General features: G+C 46.8%; 2 protein-coding genes across 5 annotated transcripts in view; one reads left to right on the top strand and one right to left on the bottom strand.

Moving 5' to 3' along the window:
- Positions 1–306: 306 nt before the first annotated feature.
- On the bottom strand, positions 307–11,944 carry CUNH16orf46 (chromosome unknown C16orf46 homolog). 4 transcript variants are annotated; one of them, XM_073882329.1, is made up of 6 exons: positions 11,731–11,944; positions 9,267–9,439; positions 8,862–8,948; positions 8,167–8,236; positions 6,450–6,697; positions 307–2,587 (listed from the first exon to the last, which is right to left on the bottom strand). In XM_073882329.1, the coding sequence occupies exons 5-6, from the start codon at positions 6,657–6,659 to the stop codon at positions 1,592–1,594; spliced, it is 1,206 nt and encodes a 401-aa protein (XP_073738430.1). In that variant the 5' UTR covers positions 6,660–6,697; positions 8,167–8,236; positions 8,862–8,948; positions 9,267–9,439; positions 11,731–11,944; the 3' UTR covers positions 307–1,591. The 4 variants fall into 4 exon arrangements, with proteins under 4 accessions (XP_073738430.1, XP_073738431.1, XP_025716130.1 ...); XM_073882330.1 differs by lacking the exon at positions 11,731–11,944 and adding an exon at positions 11,546–11,606; XM_025860345.2 differs by lacking the exon at positions 9,267–9,439 and having other exon boundaries at positions 11,731–11,943.
- A 116-nt stretch (positions 11,945–12,060) lies between these two features.
- BCO1 (beta-carotene oxygenase 1) overlaps positions 12,061–12,852 on the top strand; it is a 131,500-nt gene continuing 130,708 nt past the window's right edge. The window contains 1 exon segment of the mRNA XM_025860387.2: positions 12,061–12,154. The gene's annotated coding sequence lies outside the window, so the exon portion shown is untranslated.

Raw genomic sequence — 12,852 nt, forward strand, 5'->3', positions numbered from 1 at the left:
TGAGTTGGTGGGCTCTGTCCCTGGCTCGTGCTGGTAGATGCGCTTCACTCCGTGTTTCAGCACTCTTGCCTGTTTTACATACTGAGCTTAGTCATGATCTTGCTGTTTATTAGACAGGGCTTGAAGAACCACTGACTTAGGTGGGCAGGCTAGAGCTGGAGGGTCCTCACAGAGCACAGGATCCAACACCTCATGGTCCAGACACAGTGGGAAATCAGAGTTTCTTGGGGGCAAAATCCAGATGGTTTGTTCATTCAGAGAAGAGGTGGGCAGAATTGTTTCTAGACTATGAAAAAGCGTCCAACCTCAGTAGGCAAAATACACCTTTTAATGACAGTTGTACTATAATCATTCCTGCATTTCTGGTGTTTTGTAAATAGAAATCACAAAACAATAAAAAACCTAAACTAAGAGAAAAGACATTACAAAGACCAATTGTGAAAAGCAGATGTTTACAAATACAGTCATATAATCTGTCTACCCATCATTTAGGGGACAGAAAGTCCAGAGTTCAAGTACAACCTACCTTAAGCAAATGCAAACTATGTAATTACAGAGCAGCTAAACGGTTATTCATATTACAAAATGGTTTTTCAGAGCATTTCTCTACATAGCATTGTCACTTGGCACTTAAAATATAACTGATTTACAAATGTTTCATTTATATACAACTTCAGGAAATACGCATTGGGGTAAAATGAGGGAAGAAGGCGGACAGAAGGGAGAAAGTAACATTCCTATTCTGTAAGAGTCGGCCTGAGGTTGTGAGTTCCCAAATATTAGATGCAAGGTAAGGCTGGAGGAAGCATGTGGGGTGACAATTATAATCACAGTGACATTTTTTTCCAAATAATTATTCTTAACCTGCTTCTCAAGATGGACTTTATAGATCTGTGGCTAAAACTTTTGCAGACATGGAGACTAGCACGAGGCTATAACATAAGTACATGAAAACCCTGGGATATGCAGCATGGAGTGGGTATGATCTATCCGTGGATTTAAGGATATGACACCTTGGACACAAGGATATTTATTTGGACACAGGCTGGAGTTACCTATTAAAGCAATGTTCCAGATCTTTGTTGCAAGAGAAAATAAATCAAGAGATAGATACTTGCCTGGTTCAAAAGATCAGGAAACAATTTGGTCTAAACAAGCCCTTACACTCAGCTTAAGGCATGGGGGTGGGGCGGAAAGAGCCCCTGCCAGTTGGCTCGGGGCTGCCGTGGGCATCACTGAGGGAGGCCCTTCAGAGTCCCCACCATCCACTTGGCTTCTAGGGGGAGTAGAGAGATAAGGCAGGCAGAGGCTGAGACTGGCATTACCAGTTTGCATTTTGTAAATGGCTGAGCAACAGAAGCAGGTGACACATAAATGTGGGGGTTTTGAGAATACATCAAAACCCATACCATGAGGTTCAGTTTCCTCTGGTTCGACTGCAAAAAAAGGACAAGGGAAGGGCGGGTGGGCGGGAAGAGTATGGCAGAAGAGAAGAAAGGAAGAAAAGCTGGGATGGGGTGGGAGAGAGAGACAGGGAGAGGATGAATGAATTCAAACAGTGCTTATTCCCAGGCAATTCTATTATAGCAACTCAGAGCAGTCTGTGAGTGGAGACAGGAATAACAACTCTGCTCACGGTGAGGGACGGCAAGAGAGTTCTCGGGAACATTTTGGTCTCCACCGTTTGGGGCCTGTGTTCCTGCTTGGCCTCCGTGAGAAAGTGCTTTTGGGTGCTGACGGGAGGTCTTGGCTCCCTGGCTTTGAATTTGGCTTTGTAGTTTTGCACTCCGTGTTTCTGCAAAAGCTGCACGGTGGCGAGATAGCGCACGTTGCTGGGGTTGGGAGGGCACATCGGGTTTTTCTCAGGCAGGAGGGACCAGTGCAGGCAGCACCGCTCCGGATTGGCCAGCAGGGATGTGGGGGCCACCCGGGGAGGGAAAGGCAGTGTGTCATTGCCCTTGGGGTGCTTGGCCAGCTCAATGGGTCTCTTTTCACCTTTCCCATCAACTGTTTTCAATCCATATGCACAAGCCACACACTCATCCTTTTCCACACTCAGCACCTTCTCTTCCGGCTGCAAGAAAAAGTTCTTACTCTTCTTACCCAGAACATCCAAGCCGTTTGCGGGTGAAGCCTTCAGGGGAGGTAAAACTAAAAGGGCCCTGGAAGTCAAGGAGTCTGAGACGGAGGGACCTCTGCTGGGGCTTCTCGGGTCCTTGCCCCTAAGAGCCTCGGGGGTGGCCCAGTCTTCCTTGCACCAAATAAACTCCTTTATTTGCAGACTTTTTTTCTCTCCCTGACCGTAGGGGGGAAAGCAGATCTTGCTAATCTCCTTGGAGGCAGCGGTGGGGCCCGGAGGGGTCCCCTGAGTCTGGGAGGGGCTGCCTTGATCCTTCTCTGGACCCACCTCAGCCAGAGCCCCCAACCCCAACTTCTCCGCCTCGGCCTGAGGCCTGGCCTCAGCGCTCCCTTGGGAGAGACTGCCACAGAGTAAGCAGCTGCTGGTACTTTCTCCCACCTTCGCCTTTTTAAGCTTCTTCCTGGGCCAGATGCAGGCAGTTGGACAAGTCCTTCCCCAGCCTTGGACCTGCAAATAAAGCAGCACGTTACTCCCGGCAGAGCTGCTCAAACTCTAGCTGGCCAGCTGGGGCCACACCCCCATTTTGGCCATCCTATCTGAACCAATATTTTTCTTAAAATTGACTCACTTTTTTTTTTTTAATCTTAACACTATTTTAGCCTCATACTAAGTAATAACATCTGTAACAGTATTTGTTAATCTGAAATATAGCAACTGGATTTAATACTAAAATACTAAGCAAAAATATCTGTACATGGCCATCTTGATGTGCTGACTATATGTTTTTAGATGCACATCAAAATAAAGTCAGGACTCTTAAAATAAAATCAGAACTGTTTGTACTTGTCTCCCTACCAGGCTCTCTCAGACCACCAGGCTCTGTTACCAAACCCCAGGAGACTGCTGTGTGGAGGGGCTGGAGGGAGAGACAATGAACAGAGGCAGGTCCCTGAGTCAGGGTACTCCCCAGCACCCTGCGCCACCTGCCTCCCCCCACCCCCGCAATCCGTCCATGCCCAGAGTTCCCTGGCTGAATTTGCCACAAATGTCACCGTTAAATAGAGTTGCCAGATAAAAATCAGGACCACATCTGAGACATACTTAACACTGAACATATTAGGTACCGTTGACCAAAATTCAAATTTAACTGGGCATCCCGTATCTTCATTTGCTAAATCTGGCAAACTTATGTGTAAAAAAAAAAAAAAAGCAAACATAGTTTCCATGCTTTTACTATGTTCCAGGCACTGAGCTAAGGATCCATTGGTATTGGCATTGGTTCATTTAACCCACACCACAGCACTATAATTCAGGTATTCTGATGCCCAGTATACAGAGGTGGAAACTGCCGTTCCAAACGCTATTACAGCCAATGGCAAGTTCTGCCACATTCAGAAGGTCTGTGCATTCCCACGCAGGGGACAAGGAGAGGCTGTGAGGAGCCAGCCTCTGGTCATCTTGCACAAAAACATCCCTTTATCATCCTTCCCTCCTGACCTCTGCACCCTCTCACTGCATGTGCTCAGCTCCCCAAATTCCAAAGTGTGAAGCATCACTTTTTCAAAAAGTCTAGTAAGTGCCCGACACTGAATCAGGTGTTCCTGTCCTCCTCGTACAGCCCTCTGGCCAGCATTTACGGATGAGGAACTTGGAGCAACAGCACAGGAGCCCTCCCCAAGGTTAGCTGCCTGTAAGTGGTGAATTTGAACCTGAGCTTTCTTATTCCAAAGTCCTAGCCCTTACCAAAGCCGTGCTGATACCTCAAATATATTCCAACCAAAAAACCCCATTTTCTTTTGCATAGTTAAGTCCTAATTCTTAGATGGCAATTATATATGGGGGCTCTAAGGTCGCTGCCCTGAGCTGCACTCTTGAGACAGCCTACGGACAACTCTCCCAGCCTACTCTTCTGGCTTCTGTTCTGGAACCTTGTCCCTTCATGTGCTGCTGAGTTGGCACCGGGTCTTCAAGAGGACCATATTGCTTGCTTCAGACCTCACTGCTCTCAACCCTGACTTCCCAGGTGACTTCCCAGCTTTTGCAGAGAAGGGTCCCAGCACATTAGCTAACAGATCCTCAGGCTAACTGGCCTCTCTACCGAAGGTGGCTTCAGCTGCAATGAGACAAGTCCCACACTCCCATACGCCCTCCTGCACCCTCCCCACCACCCTGCTCCCTCCAGACAAGGGGGGATTTGTCTCCTGGCCATGCTTATGTAGCATGCCAACATTTACTTAGCTGGATAATTATTGAGGGAAACCTAAATTCTGGGGCTTTAATCTTTCTACAGATGTTTACAGATGTTCTATTAAACAGGTGCATTTGATGAGTCAGCAAATGTTCTCTACTTGCTTGACCCTAAGAGTCATCTAAGCTGCTGCCTAAAAATCCAGATTCCTGAGCCCCACCACAACCTACTAAGCCAATACTCACAAGATGGACCTGGGCGGGTGGTTTTAAAAACACCCCAGGTGAGCCTTGGGTTGAAGCTGCTATAGAGGATCTACGTCTCCAGGGTGTTCTGGTGGCCTGGCAGGGGATCCAAGTCCAGAGACGGGGGTCAATGACACCTGGCTCTTTTGATTCTCACAGATGGGCTGTCACAGGTAAGCTAAATGTTGGTTGCGTTGGTCTGGGTCAAAAGTGTACAGCCCTGAGGCACCCCATCCTGAGAGGTCTCTTGGCTCTGCAAACTATAGGCAACTCTCACTAACTGCTGCCAGCAAAGTGTTCTCTGTCCTCATTTAAATGCTGGCCCATGGGTCCCTGGCACCAGTACAGGAAGTATCAAAGGGCCACAAGCCAGGGCCGGAAGCTGGCTTTGGTGGGACAGGCCTCTGACACCCCTCCTGGGACAAGGCTGCCTGAGAAGCCAGGGAGGGCTAGTGGGCAGAGAGTGAAGAGCAATGGGCAGCAGGAAGGAGGAGGTGGCACGGCACGATCATCCTCGACAGACTGTGAGCGGCAAACATACTCTCAGCATGGGGCACATGTGGCATTTCTTCCAATTAATAGAAAATTCTTTTCCAACAGCCCTTGGATAGATACATTTCAAAGTCATTACTTTCAATAGTAAACTGAACCTTCTAAATTGGAAAGTTTCAAATCCTCAAATAGAACTGTCTGTAACCCTGCCTTAGCGGGCATGAGCCTGTGTGTACACCAGGTGGGGGAGGGGCGGTGCCCCAGAGAGAGTACAAGAGGAGGGTCCTGACGACATGACCCCTTCAACTGTCAAGTGGACTTAGGGGAGTGGCTCTGCCATGTCTTAGCCTCAGTTTCCATATTTATAAAATAAACCAATTAGATCAGGATTCCTCAACCTCAACACTACTGACATTTAGGGCATGTTATGGATTGCATGACTGTGTTCCCCCAGATTCCTCTGTTGAAGCCCAAATCCCCAAGGTGATAGTATTTGGAGGTGGGGCCTTTGGAGGTTATTAGGGTTAATGAAGTCAAGATGGGATCAGTGCCCTTACAAGAGGATATAAGAGATCTACTTGCACCACGAAGGAGGGCCTTGTGAGCACAAAACAGGAGGAGGTTCCCCCACCAGAAGCCAACCATGCTGGCACCCTGATCTCAGATATCCACCCTCCAGACTGCAAGAAATAAATGTCTGTTGCGTATGCTCCCAGTCTATGGTATTCTGTTATAGCAGCCCCGAACTAAGACGGGGCTGGCTCATTCCTTGTGGTGGGGGCCATCCTGGGCGCTGTGGGATGTGGAGCAGCACCTCTGGGCTCCATCCAGTAGATGCCAGTAGCACCCTCTTCCCCTCACCCTCAGTTCTGTGACAGTGCCAAGCATCACCTAAGAATCACTGTATTAGACCAAATTTCCTTACGGTTCTAAATTTAGGATTCTATTGTCGATTCCAAGAATCGTTTAAGAATAAACCCCTGGGGTTCTGAGTGAGCCATTAGGACAGAAATCCCAGGCCTCCAGGGAGCTTAGCACAGCAGCTAAGGAGCTTGGGTTCTGGAGCCCGGAAGAGCTGGATTCGAGCTCTGCCTTGGCCTCCGGCCGGGTGATGTTCGGCACACTCTTTCACCTTTTGGGTGCCTCGTTTTCCTTGTTTGAAAACTGAGGCTGTTCATAATACCTACCTCATAGGGCTGTTGAGGGGTTGGATGAATTGATGTATGTGAAGCATTTAGTCCTGTGCTTGCCAACACTCACTGGCCACAAATACCCAATGAAAGGTACCGCTCTTACCATTACTTATATTTTACCTCTATTCCTAAGGTTTCTGTATTTCATTGTTTATACATTTTTTAGTAATAATTATTTTTGGCAAAAGTAAAAGGAAAGGCTCACATCAAAACACAGACACACGAGGCACCTCAGCCAAGGAGATACTCACAGCTTCTTCCCATCCAGTTCCGATGACAAATTCGCCGGCCCTTTTATCTTGTTCAAGCGTAATGTCACTGATACTGAGAAGACAACAAACATGATACTTTTCACTTCTTTCATCTGGGCAAGTAGAGGTTAATTCTGTTTCTTCTGGGCTTTGAATTTTGTTATTTTCACTATTTTCTAACTCAGTCTCATTTTTCTGACAGAGATCCATTACTGTGATTGTGGCTGAAGGTTTTTAACATCTTCTTCCTGTAGCATGAAATGCGGGCTGAACTTAGTTTGTAATATTCATTTCTTAAAAACTGAATCAGTAACTCAGGCAAAATAACATCCAGACACATTCCAGAATAGACTGGAATATTACAAAACCATCTATTGCCGGATATTGATATAATAAAAGATACGGCTAATTGGAAAGACTAGTGGATTTAATTAAAGAGCAGAGTTGGGATTGAAGAGAAGATGACAGGGGGAGGCTGACAGAGGCTCTGGCCCTCATCATGGGGTAGAGTGCGGCAAGGAATGTAGGTCTAAACACCCCTGCTGTCCATTCCAAAGAAGTCCAGATGCTACTGTGGTGGGCACGTGTGACCTGGCCACTTTCCCTTCTTTTCCTTCCTGGCAACTCTGGATACCGGTCGAGGCTGGGGAGCATGTGTTCTAGGCTAGGTCGGTCTGCTCAACCTAATCCACCCTGGATGACTAAGTCCTTATGAAAGTGGACACAGACATGCAGAGAGGGAGGCCATGTGACGAGGCCCAGGGAGAAGACTGCAAGCCACAGAGAGGGGCCTAGAGCAGATCCTTCCCTCACGGCCCTTGGAAGAAACCAACATTGGCCAATGCCTTGATTTCAGACTTGCTGCTTCCAGAACTGTGAAGCAGTACATTTCTGTTGTTTAAGCCACCCAGTCTGTGGTCCTGTATCAAAGCAGCCCTAGCACACTAGGACCACATGTCGTGGTAACGGTAGCAGTGGCAGTGATGATGAGGGTGATACCATCCATCCTTAAATGATGTTTTTCCAGGTTGAAAAATGGAACTTGGCATTTATAATCAGTCAAAGAGTCAGGAAAGTTGTCATCCTTTTTTTGTTTCTGGGTTTTGTTGTTTTTTGTTTTTTGTTTTTTTGAGTAGACTCTACACCCAGCATGGAGCCTAACGCAGTGCTTGAACTCACGACCCCGAGATCAAGACCTGAGCTGAAATCAAGACTCAGATTCTTAACCAACTGAATCACCCATGGAAAGTTATCATCCTAATCAGGAGCACAGACTTGATTGCCAAACAGCCAGGGTTCCAATCCTATTAGTACGTATACGACCTTGGGCAAGTTACTTTTCTGGGTCCGTTTGCTCATCTCTAAGTTGGGCATGATTATAGTATCTTCCTACAGACAGAGGTTCCTCCTGGGCAACCCACAAGCTTCAGAGATGAATCCCTGGGCCCAGGCAGTGACCTCCAGTGGTCCAGCTGCATGCTGATGAACAGCCAGTGCCTTCTTGAGGATTCCCTGCTTGTAATGACACAGAGGCCACTGGGGACCACACACTTTGCTTTCTCTCACCCTAACCTGATCCCTGCCAGAAAGCCACGTGTTAAATTTTCTGTTGAGGGAGAGATCAATAACTTTTTATAACAATATCTGTTTAATTACCATTTTGGCTTTTTCACATAGGCTTAAAGTGGTATTTTGATGCTAATAAAGTTCCATTTACCTATGGAAGGTCAAATATCTTTGGACATCTTAATCTTTTCCAATATGACATCAGAGGAAATGAATGAAATCTGAAAGGAAAAAACGATATTAGGAGTGGCTAAAAACCAGAAGTGCTATTCTATTTACAAACACTGTAACTGCAAAGGATTGAAGAATCATTGATCCGAAGATGGCCCATTGCCTCAGCTCCCCAACGGCCCTATGAAAAGGATGAAAAGGTTCCATGTACTCTTCTCTCTGTCAGGTTAACCATCTCCAGCAACTTCAACTATTTCTCACATGTCATGAGAATATGTGAAATCTGAGAGGAAGACGATATTATCTCTATATCGAGACAAACAAACAGTGGAGGCCAAAGATGCGATATTGGGGAAGCCCCTATTTTAGAGTCAATAGAGGTTGGACCCAGTGAGGGCACCAGAAGTTCTAGTCACATTATATTCCAAAGTGCCAAAAGAAACCCAGGTAATGATAATATTAAATAATAAAAGTAAGAGCTGCATAATAGCTCTTACTATGTGCCAGGCATTATTATGAGCACTTTACATATTTGTTATAAATACTGCATTTTATAAGTACTTATTTAATGGAAGATTGTGGGAACAATATTGACTCCTTATGACCAAAAGTAAGAATCATCTCTGAAGTCAGTAAACATAGTATTCTTAGTCAAATGGCCAGATTACCGCATACCAGATTGCTAGGTGCTTCTCTGGAACACTGGTGTTCAAGCTGGATCAAGATGCTCCACTACTAAAATGGAATGTTGGTGGTCTTTTCCTAATTAGAAAAAAAAAAAAAACAAACGAATTCAGTTAGTGGAAAGAACAGTCTTAATTTAAAATTTTTCTCCAATAACCATGCCTTCAAGTTGTATTGCCCATTCTTGTCTTCGGGCTCATGTAAGAGATGAGAAATAGAAGTATACAAGAAGCAATCAAAGATCAACTAAAAGAGTGGATATGTGATTTCCTACAAATGGTATGCATTCTAACTTTTATGTTGAAATGCAGACATCTGCATGGGTATAATAGCCATATTTTCCGATAGTAAAAATATGCCTAGTTTACACAGTTGAAGTAAATCAATAGGTCATACTATTCCACTTCTTGACTTCCATGGAGTTTTGCCATCATATAACTGAGAGCTCATTACTTTACAAGCATCTTGTTTCATTCCGCTGGTGGCTCTAAAGAATAGGGTGATATCTGCAACCCTGAAACTTATGCTCCTCAGTTCCTGGTGTTCCTCCCAAAAGCAACATGATAATCCTGAAAATAAGTGAAGATGGCTATTATTTCTTCAGAAGAGAATCTCAAATTTCCTCACCTTGAGAATGCACAATTGCCTGTCAATGTCTTTAAAATGTAGTACCTGGAAATGAGGGTAATATTTCAAATGTCGTCTGGCTAGAAATGTCTATTTTGAAATCTGACTCCCTTTGATCTGAAATCTACACCTATTAATTGGACAAAGATTGCTACATGTTTAAAAAGCTATATCCCAATCTTGATTAACACTCAGCATGAGGTCAATTATAACTTCTACATTTTTCCCCATGAATTGTTAATAATCCCTGTCTTCCTCACTCCATTTACATGCCGTTAATTTTCTTTTAAAAATTTTTTCCTCTTTTTTTCCACTAGATATAGACCTCTGAATGGATCAGATCTTTCTAAAATTTCCTCTTGTTGGTTTTGGACCATTATTCCAACCTGCTTAGATACTTGCAAATCTGACTCTGACAGAGTTTGGCCATTCCTTGGCCATTCCTTCCCAATTTAAGACTTGCATTTGATAGGCATACCTCCTGTAACTTCATCTAAGTCACTGATAAAATGTTGGCGAGGAGAGGGTAAAGGACAATGCCATGTGGATATGCCTTGTACTGGGGCATTTACTAATTACCAACTGGCTGCAAATTCACCTCACTATACAATTGTCAGGCCTATGTGTATAAATCTCATCTACAGGATTCTTGATTCCATCGATTTAGGTAAACTTCATTTTTTAAAAAAAAAAGACTCCTACCAAGATTTATAGAAATTTACATCTATGTCTATTAATTTTTTTAAATATTTACTGTCTATATTAGGGATGAAGAATAGGTTCCAAACTGTCGGTTCCAAACAGTCCCAACACAGCTAGAGTGTTGTGTTGAGAAGGATGTTAAAACTTGGCCACTGCAGGGAAGAGTTCTGTGGTTGATTAATGATGTCTGCCAAAGACTAAAGAGTGGTAACATACATGCCACCTAATTGCCATTGCTTATAAAAAAAAGTCAGATTCCAAATGCCTTGCTCTAGACTCCTACACCTGGTTGACACATTCCCAGGTAATTAATGGGGGGGGGGGATGTTGATGGGCCAGGAGAGGTAAAAAGCCCAGGACATTTAAGTCAAAAGCAAGCTATGATCCATTAAAACTCCCTGCCACCTCCCTGGCCCTACACTGTGCCCTACACCCTCCCCCCATCTTCCTGGAAGTTTCAGGTTTAAAGGAATCTTGAATCTATGTCAGAATTTCAGATGGGCTTCTGGCAGTCTCAACTGGAATTCTGAATGGATGGTCCTGTGGATCCTTAACGTGTGTTGCGTGAAGAAATCAATGAATAGAAACACTGTTAGCTATGGTGGAAGCGAAGTTTCTGAATACAGAACTGTATTTAGTTGAGCTCCTATATGTGAAGCTCATATGTATGAGCTTCAGGCATATGAAGTGGTTAAATAAGTCTTGAAGATTGTCTTGGGCATGCTGATCACTGGTAATATAGTTTCTAAAGGAAAATGATACGAAGACTTCAATCTAATTTACAATTTTGGAACACAGCTCGGCAGGGAGTTAAATCTTTGCCTCAAAGTTAAGCACATGCGCCACTCAACTTGCACAGTTTGTTCACATTTTCGGGAGTATAAATCTTATCTCTCCAAGTTACTTATCTGTGCCTTATGCTTATTACGTGCCCATAGAGCACAGCAGCTTTGATGACCCATAGAAGGAATCCTAAGGGCGTGGTTTATACAACCATCCCTCCGGATCAGTTCTTTATTACTGCAGTCCCAGTCTCCAACCCTTCCGCTCTTTCCACTCACACCCATTCACTCACTACATGCCTATTAGATAGCTAGCTCTGGTAATAAAATAGTAAAGCCACGCGTGTCTTCTCAGCTGTCACACAGCTTACAAGTCTACATGAAAGCACAAGTCATCAAAGACACACACTCCACCTGTTGCTCCAAAAGCCCCGGCCTTTCACACCTGGCTCTTCCCTTTCCTAGAATAGGCCCTCCCCTTCCCCCAGGCTCCTTCCCTTCTTCCAAGATCCTTCTTCCTCCTCTTCATCCAGCAGTTCCTGCCGTGCCACAAAAGATGCCTACCCTTCTTTCAAGAGCTGTCCTCTCCAGCGAAACGTCCCCACTTGCCCACGAGCCCCTCCTCTTCCTCCTTTGGCTCCTCCCTCACAAGGCTCCGCCCTTTCAACAGCTCCTCCCACTGCCCCACCCATTCCTCTCCGCTCCTCCCAGGACCCGCCCACTCTTATTCCAGCCCCGGCCCACACTACCTCTCGCTTTTGCCTCCCCGCCTCGGAGGGCAGCTTCCTTTAGAACCGGGCAGGGCCTGTCGCTCTGCCGCCTGTGGAGTTGTCTGGGGCCTTGCCCCGGAGGCGGGGGAAGCGGCCGCGGCCGCTCACACCCTTCTGTGGGCCCCACGGGATGGAAGTCCCCGGGACAGGTAAGTCCCCGCCGGCAGGCGAGCGCGACAGTTGCCCTGGGTTACGGACGCGCTGGGGGCGGGGCCCGCGGGGGGTTGTCGCGGAAGTGATGCAGGGCCCGCCTTGCGTAACAAAGCTTGAGCGCGGGAGACGCCTCTGGCTGACGGCTGTGGGCACGTGCTCCCAGCAGGCTCTGCGCAGCTGCGCACCTTCCCCGCCCCAACCGCGCCTGAGGAGCGGCGGCCGGCTGTGAGCGCCTGAGGACGCGTTTGAGGTAAGGTGCAAGACCAAGCGCGAGTCCGGGAGATGGACGCAGCGGCCGGATGCCCCGCGGACGGTGGAGTTAGAAAGAGAGGGCCGTAGGACCGGCTTCCCCTCAGAAACCCAGGATCTCACGCCCGGCACTGCTGTCGTCGGGCCGGCGGGGGCTAAGGGGGGGGGCTCCTCTGCGCGTTGTAGGATGCTGGGCAGCATCCGTGGCCTCTCCCTTTAGATGCCCGGCAACCAAAAAGGTCCCCAGCTTTGCCAGCTGTTCCCAAACTGCCCCTCCCCCAGGAGACCGAGTGCGGGCCAGAAACTTCCGAGTGGAATCTGCTCTTTAACTTTCGGGCCCCGCCTGCCTGACGGGGCAGTACTAGTTTGAATCCGCCGGCGACACCACGTCGCGCTCGTCGAACTTGTGTCATGTTGCGGTACAACCCTGAAGGGACGTAGCCTCACGCCCTTAAGTCAGACGACGAAGTGGGCACAGCTACCCACTGCTCCCCCCCTTTGGTCCTCGCACTTTTGAACACCTCGAGGTTCAGCCAGCGGTGGGAACCTATGGCTCAGGCCAGGTTGTTCAGTGGTGGAGCCTGGACCCAACTCACGTCTGATTCCAACGCCGGCCTGCTTTCTAGTTGTGTGTGTGTGTGTGTGTGTGTGTGTGTGAATAATTCTGTTGTGTAAAAGCATTAGAATGTCTCTTATAGC

The sequence above is a fragment of the Callorhinus ursinus genome, unplaced genomic scaffold, assembly GCF_003265705.2.
Source record: "Callorhinus ursinus isolate GAN/ISIS: 27379988/994484 unplaced genomic scaffold, GSC_fseal_2.0 scaffold46, whole genome shotgun sequence".
In the NCBI taxonomy this organism is placed as follows: Eukaryota; Metazoa; Chordata; class Mammalia; order Carnivora; family Otariidae; genus Callorhinus; species Callorhinus ursinus.

Bases quoted from the DNA above. Each gene is read 5' to 3' on its own strand.
- CUNH16orf46 (XM_073882329.1), bottom strand. From the start codon at position 6,659: ATGGATCTCTGTCAGAAAAATGAGACTGAGTTAGAAAATAGTGAAAAT. The intron at 2,588-6,449 runs GTGAGTATCTCC...CTTTATTTGCAG, and splicing joins GAACTGGATGGGAAGAAGCT to GTCCAAGGCTGGGGAAGGAC.